Genomic DNA, 21,008 nt, shown 5'->3' with positions numbered 1-21,008 from the left:
ACGCCCTATCGTGAAAAAGACATCTCCTTTTTACGTGTTTTTTTTTCGGGGGGGGGGCGCGCATGGTATCCACTCGTCAATGTAAGTGGTGGGCCGGTGAACTTGCCCCAGGTGGGCTCTGAGGTTCGCCCGGCCTACCGCGATGATTTTCTTTACGGCCTATTTTTACCCAAACCGTATATTCTCGCCGAATCAAGGTATGAGGTACCTATAGTGACCTTTATACATCCTAAAGCGCGACCTTTCTGCTAAAGAAATAACGATTATAGAAGATCATGAAAAAGCTAGGGGCGGACTCGCCCCGCTCTCCCTATCCGCGAGCGAGCGTATCGGCCTAGCTGGTGATATAGCGGTTTGTAAAAATTTGGAAATTCTAAATTTTCTGATTTATTCTGCTAGATCTGACTCTACAACTCTGATTTTTTTTTCACTATCTTTTTGTAGAGTGTCACAAAGGTATTATTTCCCCTTGAAATGATTTTTTTTGTTGAAGCAGGGAATTCATGGAGAAATTTGTAGGTGCATGATATTATTCCCTTATAAGACACGATATCTCTCGAAGAGAATAAATAAACATCATTATCTAGACCCATGTTATCCATGAAAAGGATATTGAGACTAGCAGTAACTATATTTTTGCCGGCTCCCGATGGCACTGATTTACCCCCTCCCCAAAAAAACACACACACATACAACAACTGAAAGAAACGCAACTAAATCATGACCTGAAGGAAAAAAAGAAAAGGATAGCTTAATTAGAAAGAAAAGAGAAGCCTTTTATGATTATCATGTGAAACCTATTTATAAATTTTGATTTTTATCATAAAAATGTCGAAATTTTTCTCGCTCGCATGAGATTTTTTTTCCCCTAATACGCCACCTTGCCGGCTCAAAACTGTTGGCTCATTGCGCTACTGCTGGAAGGTAGAAAGCCAACTGATCTTTTGGGCGTAACGTTTTCGTTAAAATTTACCGGAATTTACCCATGCTGCTCGATCTGTATGTGTATAAGTCTCCATACCCTTTTGAAGAAAGAGAGGGAGAGAAAAATGAGAAGGAAAATGTAAATCGAGAAAATGAGAAGAAAGTGTAATAAAAGTACAGGCATGATAAGGCGTTGATCCTTGTCTCATGATTACTTCTGATTCATGCCCCTTTTATAGTTTATTCAATTTCCACTCTGTTTAAAGGACAAGTCCACCCAAACAAAAACTTGATTTGAATAAAAAGAGAAAAATTCAACAAGCATAACACCGAAAATTTCATCAAAATCGGATGTAAAATAAGAAAGTTATGGCATTTTAAAGCTTCGCTTCATTTCACAAAACAGTTATATGCACATCTCGGTCAGTATGCAAATGAGGGAACTGATGACATCACTCACTCACTATTTCTTTTGTATTTTATCACATGAAATATGAAATATTTCTATTTTCTCATCACTGTCATATGAAATGAAGTTTCAATGCTCCCTGAACACGTGGAACTCCATTATTTTAACATTTTGTGCTTCAGGCAAGGAGGTCCTAATCGTCAAATTTGTAAAATTTGAAATATTGTATGATTCAAACAATACAAAACAAAAGAAATAGTGAGTGAGTGACATCATCGACTCTCCCGGCCATTTGGATGTTACTGGCTCGTTCATATAACTATTTTGTTAAAAATAATCGAAACTTTGAAATGTCATAACTTTCTTATTCTACATCCGATTTTGATGAAATTTTCAGCATCGTACTCTTCTGATTTTTCTCTATTGATTCAAATCAACATTTGTTCTGAGGTGGACTTGACCTTTAAGTAAGGCAGTAAGGTTACTTGAAAAATCAACGCCCTTTCTTTTCTGCAGGGAAAGCCGAAATGGGAGGAACGAACTGCCCCATGCAGCACTAGTCCCCTCCCCTCCAAAAACTCCCATTGGAAAAAAATGTATATTTTTCAAACTTTTTAAATCATACATGGGCAATTACTGCCCTGAAGTTGATTCTTTTTTCTTTTTTTTTAAACAGGCCCTATTTAATAAATTATTGTAAAACATTCCCTTCGTTTCCCGTTATCCCCTCCCTCCCTCTCTCTCTCTCTCCCTCTCTGTTTCCTTTTCTTCGTTTTTCTCTCTCTTTCTTATAATCGCCATCATTTTCCCTTCTTTCCATTATTTCGCTTTACTCTTTCCATCTCTCTTTTCCTTTTACTGCTATGAGCTCCTATCTCTTCTTTTTTCTTTTTTCCTCCTTTCTCTTTGATCTCTCTTATACGTACCCCTTCATTTTTATTTATCCGGCCCTCTTTTTTCTCCCTCTTCTTCCTCTTGTCGACTGATTCCCCTCTTCCTTTTACTTCTACTCCTTTTAACTTAATTTAATCTAATTTATTTCCATTTCAACAATCATTTACAACAAGTTTTGTTCCACACAGGGATCTTAATTGATACATAATAAAACAAGGAATTTATAAGAACAACCATACAAAGAGGGTAGAAGGCCCGGGGAAGGCTGCTAACAGTGAAGCTTGTAGAGCATTCTTTTCTATATTCCCTCCTCTTTTCTCTTTACGTTTCCTTTCTTTCCTTCTGTTCTTTCTCTTTTCCACTTTCCTCTATTTTTCTACCTTGGCAATTCTTCTCTTTTTCTCTCCATTAAAAAAATTGATTGTCGCTTATTAAAACTGACATTAAGTGATTTCAAAACTGGCGTACAGATGGGGGGAACCCCAAAAAATTACCAAGGAAAACAAAAGAGTAAAGGAAAGAGAGAATGGTGAAATGTGATATTTTTTTCCTAAATATTTTGTCGAAATCTATCACAAAATTCGATTTTTTGCCGACTTGCTTCGCTCGCTCACAACTTTATATAAATTTTTCCCAACGCCACATCTGCATGGCCCCGTTGATTTTTTTTCTTTTTTTTATGGGGGGTGGGGGCTCAATTTCGCCACTAGATTTCAAGCCCGATACGTACGTATTGTGGCATGGTGTTGACACTGTACTTGAAATAACACTTTTTTTCATCCGGTGTGATTGTCCCCGGGGCAGGGGCAGAGCTAGCTTCTTTTTTTTCCTAGCTAAGGGTTTTGACCGAGAAATTGAAAAAGCAAAAAAAAAGGGAGGGGGGGACCTACCAATTGAGGTCACTATTTTGGGTTGTTTGAATTTTTTTTCACAAAAAAAGGGGCGGGGGCTCACGTTACAGATATTTGCAGGGGCCGCGGAACGATTTTCAAAGTGGGGGGGGGGTGACCATGCTAAGAATCATGATCATTTTTACGTTTTTGTACACAGTTTTGGAAAAAAGTGGGCGGCTGAAGCCCCCCCAGCCCCCCTGGTTCCGTGGCCCCTGATTTGGGGTTGGCTCCAAAATGAAGGTCATTGTTTTTATCATGGCAGCTAGCTGGCCTGGGCCTGGGGTTAAATCCCTATATACCCCCCTCGTGTACCAATTTCCTATTTTAAAGCATTTTCTCCCGGATTTTCTCCCCCAAAGAGTAACGTTATTGGAGAGGCACATTTGCCTGCATGCCACTCCGTACGAGTACCACCGCCCCTCCCCCTTTCCCCCTCCCCCGGGAACTTCGGGAATTCCCCCTGCGAATAGAAGCGAAGGGGGCGCAATTTGCATGTAGGAAATGCATAACTGCAGCTAGCTAGCTGGAGTCTGACTGAGAAGTGATATTTTCAATCGTAAGAATGTGTCATTTGATTGTTCAGTTATACATGTATTTTTAAGCCAAAGAACCCTCGGCCATCATTCAAATGTGTTTATTAATCTGCGTCTTATAGAATTTCAGCCTGTAAAGAGTGTAAATATCGAGCTTGGTTACGTCAGGCCGGCTACTTCACAATTCTAGTCTAATTCTAGTTTGGACATCGACATGCATGCCATTGGGCATTTTTGCATCGGGTACCGGTATAGCTCCCCGGAATAACTGAGCCGGGTACCGGGCACACATACGAGGTTAATGTCCGATACAAGTAGTATGACTATGAGCATGTTTTGTATGCACTTGCCCTAATCTAGAGGTACCAAGTCTCGCGCCGCTCCTTGTGCATGAGACTCTCACATTCAGGGTCTGTCTCACGATCTAACTCGTCTCATGGCACCCATTTTTCTCACGCATCGGGACTTAACAGAAAAAAAAGGAAAAATAGCATTATTCGCTAGATACTTAGTATTTATGTGCACTGGCCGACCGCCTTTGCCCGCGGTCGCGTCTACCCCAGCATACGAGACAAGCCCGGAGGGAGGCATCTGGGAGTAAAACTCATCTAATGTACGTCATGTACGTAGGCTTTACTCCCCACCATTATATTATATAGGCTCCTATATTATATTATAACTTCGTTCGTAGGATGAGTGCTCCCCACTGACGCCTGGGATTCCAAGCTATAGAGTATATTCACCCACGTACGGGTACAAAATCTGAAACTTTCGCCCCCGAGATTTCTACATTCCCGAGCAAAAATCTAGCCCTAAAACATGTACATATAGGCAGGGTTCAACTTCATTTCCAACATTTCTGCAATATTGATTTCATTTTTAAAGAAGAATTCATTAATAAAACGAGAAAAATGTTATGAAAATATGGGAAGAGCTTACAGCCGTATTTACGTCGCCATCTTGATTTCTTTGTCTTCTGCTTGGTGACAGTATGCAAATCACGCGATTTGTACACAGCACACACTTTAAAAACTCATTAAAATATCACTTCTATGACCATACTAATTTCCATACAGTTGCAATATATTTTTCATTAGTTAATCTTGGGAGTAATTTTTGTATTCACCAGAGTGCTCGAAAACATGAATTTTGAGCATATTTTTGTGTATGCCCTCTATTTGTGGAAAGAAGTATGGCAAGACAATTGTCATTTTTCAATCTCTATTTTTAATTAAGAAAAAATAATTTAAAGAATAAAATTTACTTAAGATCGAAGTTATATGATATAGCTGGAAGGGAAACTGAGAGTGTAAAAAAAATCAAGCAATTGTTCCAAAGAAAATAGAAAATATGCCAAATATTGCCAACCCTATTTCACCACAAAGGGAGTAGTAACAGAGAACAAAGTTATATCATGATCTTGTTCATAGAAAGAGTGGGTCAGTCATTGCTTTGCTTTGCCATCATGGACGTAAGTCAGCGACCATAGATTGGCATGATATTGGAAATGGTTGCTAAGCCAAGCGATGTCTGACAGAATTTGAATAATATCGAGATCGAAGCCAAAATACAGCTGCTCCCGATCATGATATTTGGAAAAGCGGTGGGCATATTATATTGACCTTGAAATGTGGTTGAGCCTTGAGGGACTTGCTATGACATTCATGAACAATTACTGTTGGGAGTCATGAAGTCCCTGATTTCATCAAGAAAGTTTTAAAATAGTTTTTACTTCCTCTAATCAAATTACATACATGTACTTATTTATTTTTCTTTTAAAGGACTCGGTGGCCTTTAATGTTGATGGTTTTCCTCAAGTGTTGTGTGGGAAGATAGCTTCACTATGAGGATAGTTTTCATCTCTTTATTCATCTTGCTAATGATCAATGACTCTTGGTCAACTTCCCAAGACGACCTTAGACAACATGTAGTAGTCCAGCGATCGCTCCCGCCTGATAACCGATTGATCACTGCCTTTGATTCGCTGCTGTCTGAAGAGATCATCTCATTCCTCAGAAGCTATGTCATGGGTCAGGTGCGATGGGAGGTCAGAGGTCATGAATCCGAACACTGCACGTTGGTCACTGAGACTGGACAGACGGACTGCCAGAACTCAGCAGCATCTAGTATCCCATGGACAGGGAGAATAGATCCGCTATGGTTCTCACAGACACGCACCTGGAGAAGGTTGGTCGAAGCCATCGGCTATGCTACGAATGGGAGTAGTCCCACTGTCTACCCATTTTCCATTCAGTCTGAAGTGCTTCGGAGAGGAGATAACATTGCCCCAAGAGTTGTTGCGTCCTCACCATATTCAAGAGAATATGCTTTACGCATCTTCCTCGTGTCGGAATGGCGAAAGGATGATTATGGAGATATGTCCTTCTATGTGTCGTCATTACAGAACAGAACAAAAGGGTGAGAAGCAATTTATATCATTATTTCCTGAAAAAACGTGAAATCAGGTTTTACTTTTAGGGAGTGTGGTACTGTATGTTGAAGAGAAGTGTTGAAGGGATTGTTCTTTTTCTACTTGGCCCTTATTCTGGACTATTGATTTAAACTCTGTTTTAAAACTATGGCTAGCCAATTGTGACACAATTGTTGAATTCCAAAGATTCAATTTATCAGCTTGTTTGACTCTCATATCATCCATGACTGTCGGGAAATGATGAATAAAATAATTTTCTTCATCATTAAAGCATACTGAGTAAAGAACTCAGTAAAAATGTGAAATACAATTTAAACAAATGTTTCAATATTTCAAGTTATCAGTAACATTAATAGCACATAATTAGTCTATAGTGTAAATTGAACTAAACTTCAACATAAAATACAGTACTGGTAGTACTAAAAGCTTTGTGTGCAAAAGTTGTACATGTACTTTAGTTATTTATTCTGCTTTCGTTTTGAACCCATTATCCATGGATTTGTGATTGTAATGTTTTTATCAAACACTTTGAATTGATTTTGAAATAGAAATTAAATATAAAAGTTGAACATCAAATGTTTTAGCCTTTCCCTGTACAACTCAAGTCACTTTGATACTTGCACTGTTGGAAAGACTTTCCTTTTATAGGCATAGTCCAGGTACTTATGTAATGCAAGGTTAATGGGTGCTACACAATCATTTTGAACTGTATTATTATTTGAAAAAACCATAACTTGATATTGCTTTAATTAAATTTTTGTTAGTATTTTGATAATAGATATGCTTCTCTGACTTGTGCAGCAACTTTACATGGGTTGTTCCCTTTTGATAAACTTATTCAATTCATGAAAGCAACTGTTTTTCCTTTTCATCCATGCCAGATCAAAGTAGGACATTTTCCTGACAGTAAGATTTGTGACTCTCCTATACACGGGACCAACATTTGCGTCCTTTCCGATGGACGGAATGTTTACCAACTGCATTCACACCCGCACTGAACACAGCGGTGAGGCACGCTAACACACAACGCTAGCATCAGATTTTTTTTGTTAGACGTCTTCCGGCATGCTGTGGGACTCGAACCCACGCACGTTGAGATCCACGATCTTATCCGGAACAGGCGCTCTAACCGACTGAGCTACGCTGCCTCCCTGATATGAATGCAGTATTTTTCTTTTTCTTCTAAGCCAGATCAAAGTATGACATTTTCCCGACAGTGGGCCCACATCCTTGCCAGCTTTACATTCCCATTGATTATATTTAATTTAGTTCATAATTATGCAGTATTTATCTTTTTTTTCAAGCCAGATCGAAGTATGACATTGTCTTGACGGTGAGACCACATCCTGGGCGTGTTGTCTTCTGGGATGCATCGATACCGACCCTCTACCGCCCTCCGTCCATGGGGTACCTGAAGGATCTCCTCAGTGTGTCTGTACAGCTCACGACTTCAAAAGAGAAATTTGAGGCTGCTCGCAAAGACTGGCAGGTACAGTCAACAGTATTGCTTTATCCTGGGTCAACTTGGGTCAAGACAGGATTGTGCCTTGTTTTAGAACCTGAAGTGGTTTTGAAAGTCGGGATCCGATAATCCGATATCCCAATTGGCTAATTCATGAAAGGGAAAATATGAAGAAATCACTCTCCCCTCATGAATCTTCCTGACTTTGTTGGGAAGATAAGTTATTTATGTGTCTTCCAGAAAAGTATGGCATCATTTTTGAAAGGTAGCCCGAAGTGATTAAAAATCGCTAACACCTCAAAACAATGTCAAAACAAGTAAATGTACTGATTGACGATCATGCCTGTATCTCTTTCATTTGCCTTTCCAACTTTGTTGGGAAGATGCATCATTATTATTGTATCATTGTCTTATGTCAGCACAAGACATGTACCATAACATCTTAAGGCACTTCCAAAGGATTGTAATGGCATGGAAGTCAGTACCTGACCCTTTGTAAGATGGAAAGTGCTAACTGAATATATGATGATGATAATGATGAGATGATGGCTAAATAAAAAAAAAGAACATGTCACAAGACATCTTTAGCATTTTTTTTGTCAATAGCAATTGGAAGAACAGAAGGAACAACTGTTGAAGCGGTCATTTTCCCACCTATCCGACTCTGTAGAACAGCTTAGTCTTGACAATCACCTTACAAGACAGTTTACTGATAGTGAAGGAAGGTCAGTATTCAGGAAAATATCATACTTTAATACCAAATTTGATTATGATTTTTGGTAATAAGAGAAAAGCTCTTAACTAAGTTCTGTACAATCTGGCGTAAGTTAATCAGTATTGGAAAGGTTGGACATCACTACAATTACATGAAATGAGGAGAACTGTCATGACAGATTGCATGCAGGTGGAATAGTGGATACAATTTTAAGAATGATTGCAGCTGGATTCAGGGGCTAGATGGGTTTGTCTTCAAGAGGAAGAGCAGGCAGCTGCAGGGGGCATGGGTCTGTAAACCCTTTGTTTACTGAATTCTATAATTCCTGTAGGCTTAGAACAGGGACCATCCGACTCCTGTAGGCAATGGGTTAGTTGGCCACTGCCTTGGGGGACCCTACATGTACAGGGGGCATGCTCTAAGAGTTTACTTTCCCTTCTTAAGTGATTTTTTATCCAGTCCCATGTGTGGAAGTTAAATGGGGGTTCGAGATCTTAAAAGAAATATCTGAAATCAGAAACAAACAAAACAAAAAATCATTCTGTTTGAAAGAACGTGTAATAATATATTCAAATGTCTATGAAGTTAGGTTTGTGATAAATCAACAAGTTAAGATATGAGGCAGATTTCATATTTTGACACCTTGTCCATCTACATGTAGTAGCATGTGAAATTCCTCCATTGTCTTTTTCTTTAATATACTTACAGGAAGGTGAAAATCTATGATGGTGTCTTTGAGGGAGTTCACCTTGAGGCACTTCGGTCGTACCTGTTGTCATACCCAATAAGCAGTTCTCAAGGCTATAATCTGGAGCGGTATGAGCTGTCTGACAATGTGGCATGGCTTAAAAACTTTGATGTAAGTCCAGGTGATCATGATATGTGGTGAATGGGAGTGTAACATTAGAAACCATCCAAATGTAGCATTTTAATGACCAGCCACGCATCCCCAAGTAAGTCACCAGTGAAGGTTCTCTGTAAATTGCTGAAAAAATAATTTGGTCTTTAATCAGAAAACTAGCTTGACTGAAAGAGTAACTTTTCTTCTTCATACCATCAAAATTTGAAGTTGTGAAGTCAAGATGAGATACAGAAATGTTTGTTGCGCAATTTTTTTGTCGAGAGCTTGATAGTTTCATAGAGATTTCAGAGTGTGAACCTCTCATGCTTGAGTGAATGCCAAACTTCAAATATTTTTTCTCCTTATTCTTTGAATCTCTCTCTGAATCTCTTCTACATTCAATAATAATAGGCATTTATAAAGCGCCATCCATCTAGAAATATTCTATTCCGAGGCGCGTTGTTATAATTATTACCCTGTCTTTAGCTCGAGCTGCCTTTCAGCGCTCATGTATTCAAGGAACTTATCCTGCTGGGTACCCATTCACCTCACCTGGGTTGAGTGCAGCACAATGTGGATAAATTCTTCCTGAAGGATATTAGCCATGGCTGGGATTGGAACACACGACCCTCTGTTTCAAAGTCAGAAGACTATTATACTGGGCCACAATGCTCTATTCAATCAAGTGCTTGTTTTGTTATTGTTGATCAATTTTGGAAAATTTTGTTTCATTTTAAAGCTTTGTAGAATGTGCCCATAAAATTAAGCTCAATAAAAATTTGAAAAGTAAATTTTGGTCGACTTATTGTTGGTTTTAGGGGTGGCGAGTCACTTGTAGTGTCAGATGGAGCCTTCACTCACCCCCCCCCTCCAAAGGGTAAAAGTTGAAAGGTCATGTAACTTTTATAACATCACAAGTTTTCTCTTTCAAAAGGGGGTATTTGTTTCCAGACCTGAGATCTTATACAGTAGCTCATACATGTAGAAAAATATGAGTTCAGTGGAGCATTTCATGCAGAAAGATTGAGTTGAGCATAGTAACTTTCAACCGAGAACTGATCAGAATCCTAGTTTGAAATTTATGATTTATTGCAATTATATTTCTTCACAGCACACTGTTCAGGGATGTTTTACTTATAATAATAGTTGCTGTTGCACTAGAGAAAAATTCACTTCTGGGTCATTCCATGGGGATTCACCCAGTGGTTGCACACGACCGTCTCAGAATTCGTTGTAAATTGGTACACATAAAATTCACCATGGCCCACGCACAAAACAAAAAAAATTATTCAAATCGGTCCGTCGGTTCTCGCGCTACGGCCTGCCCTTTTCTCCTTGTTTTGACAAAAATGGGCGTGACCATCAACTTTCAATGGCCATTGCGTCGTAACGTGTTGACCGATTTTCACGAAACTGGTACCATTTATTAGGAAATTCAGAGAGGAATCCAAAACATGCATCAAATAATGTCTTGGAGCGATTTATAAGGTAATGACCCTTGACCTTTATTTTGACCTTGAATTTGACCCCCGGACAAATAATTTTTTTACTTGATTTTCGTGTATGTTAATTATTTGTATGATATTGACAAAATATGTTAAAACCAATGATGATATTTTATTTCTTCACCTTTAAAAACTCTTCCAAAGATACCATGAAATTTCACTCTAGTCCCACATACTGATATTCATGTTAGTAAAGTGTTCAAAAGTTACATGATTTCTTCTAATCTTAAGTCACAGTATGCAAACACATGAAAAGAAATTAAGCTCATCAGTTCACAAATGAAACATTAAACATTTATGCTCATGAATAGGTATCTGTTTAGGCATTTTGATGTTCAACAATATATATCATATATATATATATCATATATTCTTGTTAGTAAAGTGTTTACTTTTATTATCAAATTGTTGAGTATATTTGCTTATTTAAGGCTCCCATAATATATATGTATGATATATAATGCTGAACATCAAAATGCCTAAACAGATACATGTACCTATTCATGAGCATAAATGTTTAATGTTTCATTTGTGAACTGATGAGCTTAATTTCTTATCATGTGTTTGCATACTGTGACTTAAAGATTGGAAGAAATCATGTAATTGGTGAACACTTTACTAACATGAATATCAGTATGTGAGACTAGAGTGAAATTTCATGATATCTTTGGAAGAGTTTTTAAAGGTGAAGAAATAAAATATCATCATTGGCTTTAACATATTTTGTCAATATCATACAAATGATGAACATACACGAAAATCAAGTAAAAAAATTATTTGTCCGGGGGTCAAATTCAAGTTCAAAGTAAAGGTCAAGGGTCATTACCTTATAAATCGCTCCAATACATTATTTGATGCATGTTTTGGATTCCTCTCTGAATTTCCTATTGAATGGTACCAGTTTCGTGAAAATTGGTCAACACGTTACGATGCAATGGCCATTGAAAGTTGAAGGTCACGTCCATTTTCGTCAAAACAAGGAGAAAAGGGCGGGCTGTAGCGCGAGAACCGATGGGCCGATTTGACTAATTTTTTTTTGGTTTGTGCTTGAGCCATGGTGAATTTTATGTATACCAATTTACAACGAATTCCGAGAGGGTCGGGTGCAAAATTGCACTTTCATTGGGTGAATTGGCATGGAATGACCCTTCTATGACTATGGCTCTCTTAGCCTACATTCATCTGGTGGCATCTCCATTGGACAGAGCTCATATCTCTTTCATGGCTTGATAGATGGAGCAAATATTTGACAAAAACTAATAATAAACCAGTCAAAAGTTATTGTGAGTTGATTACCGTAGTCCATGCAAAACCCCTCTTAAGGTAGCACCTTGAAATTAATCTAGCACAAGAGCGGTTATGTGTATGTCCATGGGGGGCACAGAGTTAAAGCATTTGTACAGATTCAGGGCCCTGTTGCATGAAAGTTACCATTAATATATAATTTTGCAGTCCAATGGTTATTTCATTGGAATCCTTGGTTTTGATTGGCCAGTGGGCATAATTGTCATCGTAGTTTATTGGATGGTAAAGTTACCATCATAGTTGCTTTAACACAATGGGCCCTAGAGCAAACTTCAATCTTGAAATACTCACTGGAACTTCTTCTTTCTTTCCCGTCACAGGCATTTGATTTCCAGAAGAGCGGTACTTGGGACGTTCTTTCGCAGGTCGCTACCCATGCCACTGGAAAGCAGAGGGCATGGTTTCCTTACGATGTCTCCCTCAACATCGTTCGCTCTGGAGATCACACAAGACTTCATGAAGACTGCGAGGAATGGGAGGTATGTATGAAAGTCATCAGTTGTAGGATGATGAATGTATACCTTTTTTTAAAATTGCAAGATTTGAAAGCCTACCTTTAGTTTTGGTAAATCCCCTCTCCTCCACCCCCCCCCACTACATGTCAGCATTCAAACATTCCAGCATAGTGGAAGAGACGTGGTGTAGTGGTTCTGACTCTCGCCTTGTAAACAGAGGGTCGTGTGTTCAAATTCCACCACTGTCTAGCGTCCTTTGGCAAGGCGTTAATCTACACTCTGCCACTCTCAACCCAGGTGCTAAATAGGTACCCGGTAGGATGCGAAAGATATCGTATGTTTGAATTTGCCAACGCTATAATGAGGCTGCGATGAATGCTCCCCAGGGAGTGGAAATAGTGCACTTTTCGTGCAGGATTGAAATGAATGATATTTGCTGTAAAGCACTTTGAGCCATTCTGGGAAAAGCGCTATATAAAAATTGGCTATTATTATTATTATTCCAACTCATTACTAGATTATAGGCATGCATGTGCCCTATTAAACAGTTGCGATGTGAAGGATATAATCGAACAGTGTGTTTACAGTTTTTACATCAAAATTCCGATAGGGTGCTGGATTGCAATTTTATCTGTTAACTTATATCTCATTTAATATTAAAGAGAAATGCCAGTAGTTGCAGTAAACACTGATTTCATGAGAGAGAGTCTGTAAAACCAGGCATAATTGTCAGAATATAATCAAGGGTCTGGATCTGGTACAGTTACATAAGCTGAACTTTGTGAAATCTTGAAATCTAGATGCTGAAAACTGTTCACACTGAAGAACACCAACACAGATAGGCACACGTGGGACAGTGTATTATTATTGCTGAAATAAAGACCCGACAGAAGTGACCAAATCCGTGCTTATTTTGCTGATTTCTCAGCAATTACACAATTTCTCCGAAAATCCTTTGACACATATTTTTTATTCATACAAGCAGACACTTGGGTGGTCATTATATCAGATTTTGTAAAAAGTCATTTTGAGATCGTTACCAAAACTGGAATTTATCTTTAAACTCGTTCTCAAGCATGAAATGGGCTGAAAATTTCAGGAGATAACCTTTGTTAGAAGCTTTTTATTATCCAATTATTAAATATTTGAAGTAAGTGCTCATATTATCTAATGATTGGCTACATAACAATGCAGGTGGTCACTCCATAATTGGATTCTGTTTGATCTCATTTTAGATCATTACCACAATTACTGGCATATATGTTAATAACAATAATATTGATGTGATATTTTTTGTACAGCACTTAATACAGTGTTTCTAAGAGCTGAATAATATTATTCTTGCTTTAACACAGATACCCTGATCGGACGCGCTTGCATTCAAGGGATTTCTTCCTTCTGGGTACCCATTAACTACACCTGGGTGGAGAGTTTTTTTTTTGTTTTATTTTAATGCTTTTTAGCCTTTATTCAGATAACATCACATTTATATATACAAAAGTAACACCTCTACATGTTTAATCTCAATCTTTTTTTCTTTTTTTTTTCTTTACTTTTAAAGGATGAATATACAATGGTGGTGTACATGAACCCTGATCTTGGGCAAGGTGACTACGGTGAAACCATCTTCTACAATGCCAAACCCTTCGATGCCTACTCTGAAAAGCTTTACGAGGGCATCAGCCTTCGGGATTACGATGCATTCGCTGCCGTCAATCCAAGATTTGGACGCGTGGTCATTTTCGATGGTAGGTGGACTGTTGGTAGGGATCCTACCAATGGAATTGAGTCTGGTTTAATTAATGAAGTCCCTCCCCTCCCCCCCCAAAAAAAAGAATAAAAAAAGATTAAAATGCTGTGGCCAAATCTGCAAAGAAAATTTGAATCCATCATGGATGCCACTTTCCAGAAACACATAGGAATCTTTTTTCTTTTGATTGAAAAGACTCATTTTGCACGAAATAGATTTTTGATGAATTTGGTACTTCCTTTCAATCATAAGTGACATCCCTGAACCTTGGTCACTCATAAGAAGATTGTTTGCCGTAATCTGACCAACTGTATTTCTTGAATTTGCATTCGTCCTCCTCCTCCCTGGCCGATCGTGATTTCCCTTATGTTTTTTTCTTAATTTTCTTTTAAAGCTCCTGAATGAGTCAATAGAACATTATCTTGAGCACAAGATAAAGGGGGTGTTAAAAGAATATATTTGCAATCAATTGCATATTTTAGATCCCAATTTACAAGTTATAGATCAATGTTTAACAAATGGAAATAAATGTATATTTTTGATGCAAGAAGCAGACCATTAGAAATGCAATATTTTTTGGGGGGGAGGGGTTCCCATGTAAAAGCATATGTTGAATATGCAAATTTGCAATGAAATGCATGACTTTTAATTGATTTTATAACCAATTCACTTGCGATCAATTGCAATTTTCTTGCAACACCACATTTGATCTGATCAAGTGTGTGTGTATTTGAGTTTTGTCAGACATGTATCAATCAGATGATTATTTACGTCTGGGACCGACCTTTAACGTCACCATCCGAAAGATCGATCCTTGATATCCGTTTTATAATGCTAAATATATTCTGCTTTTTATATGGCGCTTAATACATCAGAATGACATTTCTAAGCGCTTAACAGATGTATTATCACCCCAGTCATCGGATCCTTGCATGCCTGCATACAATGTTTGCCCTTCTCCACTCCCTGGGGAGCATTCCAACAAACGTTCCAAGACTCATTTGCTAGGCATATTACATAGGCTTTCACTACCTTCTGGATACCCATTCAACACCTTGGGGGAGAGTGGCAAACTGTGGATTGATGCCTTGCCAAAGGATGCAAGGCCATGGTGGGATTCGAACAAACGACCCTCTGATTATAAGGCAAGAGTCAGAACTGCAGCACCACGTCGCCTTATGTGCATTGTGCGTGTGCATGACTATAGCGGTTAGTCTTCACCACATGCACAGGGAAGAAAGATTGTGGAAGTTTTCTATTTTTCATTCTTCTGTCACAGCAAGCAAACATTTTGGGGCATTTCTCTTTTTAAATAAAAGCACTATTTTTTTTGGGGGGGGAAGCGGGCTTCCCATATAAAAGAAGATTTTGAGTATTAATTTTGCTTGATGGCATTGAGAAAGTCCTAACAATGAATGAATAAATTCTTGAATACACTGTCCGCTAGATACGGCAGTTCAAGCTAAGGCCGGGGTACTAATTGTTCAAGAAAAGTTTAACAGTGCTTAGTTACGTCATTCTTCATCCATGTTGGAGGTCTAAACAATATGAACTTGCTCATTGAACCATGATAAAGCATTGTTTTTGTCTGCGTAGCAGCTAGAGAGACTATACGCGACGCTTTTCCAATGACGGCCGCGACAACATTGAAATCTTAACCAAGGTCAAGTTTATGAAATGTCATAACTACGAAAGTATATGGACCTAGTTCATAAAACTTAGACATAAGGGTAATAGTGTATCACTGAAGATCTTGCCTGAGTTTCAGGTCACATGATTAAGGGCAAAGGTCACTTAGAGTCAACAAACTTTGGTAATGTTTGGGGTATTTATGGAATTGTCATGAATTCTAGTTCATGAAACTTAGACATAAGAGCAGCAATGTGTCCCTGAATACCATGTGAGCGTTTCAGCAACATGGCCAAGATTAAAGATTATTTAAAGGTCAATGAACTCTGGCTGTGTTGGTAGTATGTGTTGAATTGGCATCATAACATAGAAAGTTTTTTGTTCTTGCTCATGAAACATCCACATAAGGGTAATCAAGTATGAATGATTGTTTTTGCACATGTCTTAGGTAACATGATCATAGTCAAAGGTCGTTTTCGGGCAATTGACATAATATTTTATTATCATATTAGTATTTTCTTCTCTGTATAATTATTCATTAGCTGTTTTCAAAGGCAGTGCTGCTGCTCAAATTGCGTAATGCAGGCGAGACTGCCAGAGGCATTCCACTTGTTTGGTCTGGCGCACAGGTTCCCTATTGTTGTGTCCTGCTTCAATGGGAATGCTCAATATTCCTGTAGATCAAACTATTATTATCAAAATATTGTGTGTAGGTTTTTTTTTAAATACATTTTTAGCAAGATTTCAATCCATTTTCTTTCAGGACATATACCCCACTCGGCAAGGCCCCCTAGCACTGGCTACACCAAGCCAAGATTCTCATTTGCCGTTAAACTGGCAGTTAGCAGAAAGACAGCTATCATAAAGAAGTTGAGAGAGGTACGTATAATTGTATTCCATTGCAATGGTCGGAGTGTTCCACATGCGAACCAAACTATTATTGAGATTATGTCAATATTTCATAAAGCATTTATTTGATGTACAGTTGTGCTTAAAACTTTGTGAACCCACCACAAAATGCCCATTTTCATGCTAATTGCTGAATGTAGACAACAACACAATGTTCGTCGAGCCCAGAGAAATAAACTATATTGAATGTAATATTTTATCACTGACTTCACAATGAAATATCTAATACATGGCAGAACTTGAATACTTCAAAAATGTTCATTTTCTGGTGGGGTTCACTAACTATTTAGCACCACTGTATGCTATTTTAAAGGTCAAGTCCACCTCAGAAAAGTGTTGATTTGAATAAATAGAGAAAAATCAGACAAGCACAATGCTGAAAATTTCATCAAAATCAGATGTAAAATAAGAAAGTTATGACATTTCAAATTTTCGCTTTTTAAATTTTTAACAAAATAGTTACATGAACGAGCCAGTTACATCCAAATGAGAGAGTCCATGATGTCACTCACTCACTATTTCTTTTGTTTTTTATTGTTTAAATTATACAATATTTCAATTTTTACGAATTTGATGATTAGGACCTCCTTGCCTGAAGCATAAAATGTTAAAATAATGGAATTCCACGTGTTCAGGGAGGAATGAAACTTCATTTCACATGACAATGACGAGAAAATCAAAATATTTCATATAATAAAATACAAAAGAAATAGTGAGTGATGTCATCAGTTCCCTCATTTGCATACCGACCGAGATGTGCATATAACTGTTTTGCGAAATGAAGCGAAACTTTAAAATGTCATAACTTTCTTATTTTACATCCGATTTTGATGAAATTTTCAGTGTTGTGCTTGTTGAATTTTTCTTTTTATTCAAATCAAGTTTTTTGTAGGGTGGACTTGTCCTTTAAAGTTAATATCAATCCTCGCATGCTCTTTCTCAGCACAGGCCACGGAACGGTTTTGAAAGTGCAGGGGGGTTCGTCTTACCATGCAAAAAATCACAATCGGATCATTTTTATGTTTTTGTACTCTGCTTTGGAAAAAAAAGTGTGAGGGGGCTGAAAACACCCACCCCCTTCCAGCCCCTGTTTACATTCTTTGATGTATTTTTTAAAACTATTATACCTTCAAATGATACAATTTAATATTTTTATCTACAATAATTTTTTTTAATGATTGCCTTCTGTGGGCAATTTTGATGAAATGTGAAGATGGGAGATGAAACGAAGTCTCCAGCGTAGGAACTTGGCAATTCAGCAGTTTGCTGGTAAATGCCAAGTTGGAACATAAACAATTACATAGGGAACATTTTAAGTCTATTACTCTGGGGCCTCTTTATCAAAGAGGAGACAATTGCAGAGTGAAACCCTTGAAATCAGATGAATTCTTATGAAAGAGAAAAATCAAAGAAACTTAGCAATAAAAGTTTGAAGCAATTGGATGAGCAATAAAAAAGTTCTTAGCATTTGAATGCCGAAATCACTTATGCTATGAAGATCCTCTATTGGCAATGCAACCAAGATTTGAGGTGTCACATATAATAAAGTAAAAATTTCTTTCGTACACTGAGAATATTCATCACTACATCTCTTTGTAGTCTTCTAATTGATAGGACAAGCAATTCATTCATGACATGATGTTATGAAACCTGTATTACATGTCCTGTCATTAAAAAGAAAACCTGATCTTGTATTAATAGACTGGATAAAAGTTTTTTTTTTAAATCAGTGAAATGTATGAAAGCAATAGGGAAGTTGCACTAGTGTAGCATCACAGATCTTGGTTGCATTGCCAATGGGAGCATCCACATACTGTAGCATAGTGATGTTCAAATGCTCACAATTTTCTCATTATTCATTCACTTTACTCAAACTTTGAACTAAACGTTTCATTAATTTTTATCTTTTATATGAATTCTTTTGGTTTCAACAGTTTATTCTTAAATAAACAACCCTCTATCATTTTAAGACATTTCCACTATAATTCAGTCATGTACATTTCATCCCTGTTATTGCAGCATATAGAGGATTTTGGTGTTTCCGAGGACGATTTACTTGATGAGATTGAGGAGGCGACGTTCCACCGACGTGACCTTGATAGATCGGAAGAGTGGTTGGAGGACAAGTACAGGGAGCTGAATCATCAGTTGAAAAAAGGGAACAGGAGTTATCTACAGAGATTGCGTGAAGCATTGTAGGTTTACTCCCGACTGCCAAAATTCACAAAGGTAGTTTTGATTCCATGGTATAAAATCAAGGTTTATGATTTTTTTTATCGACTAGTAGCAGTAGCAGTACTAGCAGAAGTAGTATTATTAGTAGTAGCAGTAGAAGTAGTAGTAGTAGCAGCATCAGGAGAAGTAGTAGTAGCAGCAGCAGAAGTAGTATTTATTTGTACAAGAAAAAAAATCCAAAGATGCAGAATCCTGTGTAAATATATAAAAGAAGACTATAATCATGAAAAACAAAATGTGACTGTGGATCAATAACTTATGAAAAAAAATGAATTTAAAAAGTAATATGTGATTAAATACACTTTAATTCAGCATTTATATTGTAAAAAATTCCAGTAATTAATGTGCACTTTTATAGCAGTGCACAAAATTAATGTGTTTTTTTACTATTAAAGGTTAAATCATTGTTTTTATTGATTTACGTAAAGAGTAGACTCATTATTACAGTAACCTTAGTAACAAAGAATTAATTTAGCTTTAATGGCAAAAGCTTGCATTCATTATTGGACTCTTTTTTTTTCAGTACTGAAAAGTGTAATTGAGGATGAAATCTGCATAAACCATGGTTTGAAATTACGGATTGGTGGATTCAGTGCCATGGTTTGCAATACATTTTTGTGAATTCTGGCCTTTCAGTCTGGTCCGTTAGCGAAATTAGGTGGACATGGTGGACAAAAGCACAATTTTTTTTCTCCAGACCTTTGTATAAGAATTGAAAATGGGGTATGCTAAAAAAAATCTGGCTGCAGGAACAGAGAAAAAATGGGTGAAAATGTCAGAATTAATGAGTTTAGATTGGTCTGATATAGACTAGTGCTAGTGCAAAACTCGATAGCAGTGCATTATTTTGCATTGGCTTAGTTCTTGAATTCAGACCCCTTTTGAACAGATGTTCTGTTTGTCCACATCTCAATGCACCAAATATCTGAATGCAACTGCTAAAGAAGCCAAAGGGTGGCGGTGGAGGGGGTTGGATGTTGGTGTGTATCTATATATTTTGGTCTTGGGGTAAAGATGTCCAAGACATATTTTTTGCATGTGTTGGAAATTGCATTGCCATGGTAACAGTGTATCATTGCAAAAATAAGGTAAAAATCTTGCACTTAGAACTACTTCCTCTGTTTTCATCAATTTATCATTAAATTTGGCACACACATTGGTCTTAAGGTGAAGATGTCTAAGACACATTTTTGTGTGTCTTTCAGAAATCTTGTTGCCATGGTAACAACACATTATATGGTGTACATTGGGAAAAAACTTACAATTTGAATTACTTCATCAGTTTTGAACCAATTCTCATGAAATTAGGCTTACACATTGGCCTTGAGGTAAAGATGTGCAAGAACCATATTTTGTGTGCATTTGTCATAGAGTGCATTGCCTTGGTAACCACATATAGCCAGAAATGCAGGAAAACTCAAGTCATTTTGGATCAAACTACTTCCCCTGTTTTTATTCAGTGCTCATAAAAGTTGGAAGAAATATTTTATCTTGTGGTAAAGATTATATGGTAAATGTCTTCTGAACCAGTGCTTCTCAACCTTTTTCTACTCGAAGACCACTTTGAGAACTAATCTGCATTCAGAAATGTCCGGTAAATGGGCGACAATTAACTACATACACAATATGCATGCGCATGAGGTTTACATCAAAGTTAGACCAAAAAACATATAGTAAAGTGTGCGTGTATATTCTTTGCAACATGCATGATACCAAAAAAAGTGTGCTTAGATTTTGTTTGACCCAAGTAGACCGATCGGACAAATCATATTAACATGTTCAGACAGGTATACGTGTAAACTATAGTTTTCCCCTTTTTTTCTCTCTCTCTCTCCTGAGCTTATTGCGGCCCACTTGTAAGTGCTTCGCGGCCAACCAATGGGCCGAGAAGCACTGGTTGAGAAGCGCTGTTCTAAACCAGGGGCCGCTGAAGCGGGGGTGGGGCTTTTTTCCGAAACCATGTAAAAAACGTAACAAGTGGAATGCCTCTGGCCGTCTCACCTGCATCACGCGGTTCAATATAGCAGCAGTGCTGACTTTGCGTACTACTCTAACTCGCACAAGATGTTCAGTGATACATGGTTACTCTTATGTCCTCTTTTTATGAACTAGACCAAT

General features: G+C 37.7%; 1 protein-coding gene across 2 annotated transcripts; it reads left to right on the top strand.

The window, feature by feature from the left end:
* Positions 1 to 3,641: 3,641 nt before the first annotated feature.
* LOC121427777 lies at positions 3,642 to 18,991 on the top strand. 2 transcript variants are annotated; one of them, XM_041624336.1, is made up of 9 exons: positions 3,642 to 3,676; positions 5,435 to 6,071; positions 7,393 to 7,573; positions 8,153 to 8,271; positions 8,970 to 9,120; positions 12,233 to 12,391; positions 13,929 to 14,115; positions 16,510 to 16,625; positions 18,675 to 18,991. In XM_041624336.1, exons 2-9 carry the CDS (start codon positions 5,497 to 5,499, stop codon positions 18,852 to 18,854), a joined length of 1,668 nt encoding a protein of 555 aa, XP_041480270.1. In that variant the 5' UTR covers positions 3,642 to 3,676; positions 5,435 to 5,496; the 3' UTR covers positions 18,855 to 18,991. The 2 variants fall into 2 exon arrangements, with proteins under 2 accessions (XP_041480270.1, XP_041480269.1); XM_041624335.1 differs by lacking the exon at positions 3,642 to 3,676 and adding an exon at positions 3,689 to 4,275.
* The last annotated feature ends 2,017 nt before the right edge of the window (positions 18,992 to 21,008 follow it).

This window comes from Lytechinus variegatus, chromosome 14 (genome assembly GCF_018143015.1).
Source record: "Lytechinus variegatus isolate NC3 chromosome 14, Lvar_3.0, whole genome shotgun sequence".
Lineage (NCBI taxonomy): Eukaryota > Metazoa > Echinodermata > Echinoidea > Temnopleuroida > Toxopneustidae > Lytechinus > Lytechinus variegatus.
Note: the sequence above shows the minus strand (reverse complement) of the source record. Positions and strands in the feature narration are given on the sequence as shown.

Coding starts and splice junctions, on each gene's coding strand:
- LOC121427777 (XM_041624336.1), top strand. CDS start 5,497: ATGAGGATAGTTTTCATCTCTTTATTCATCTTGCTAATGATCAATGAC. Junction 12,392..13,928: donor AAGACTGCGAGGAATGGGAG/GTATGTATGAAA, acceptor TTACTTTTAAAG/GATGAATATACAATGGTGGT. Junction 14,116..16,509: donor ACGCGTGGTCATTTTCGATG/GTAGGTGGACTG, acceptor ATTTTCTTTCAG/GACATATACCCCACTCGGCA.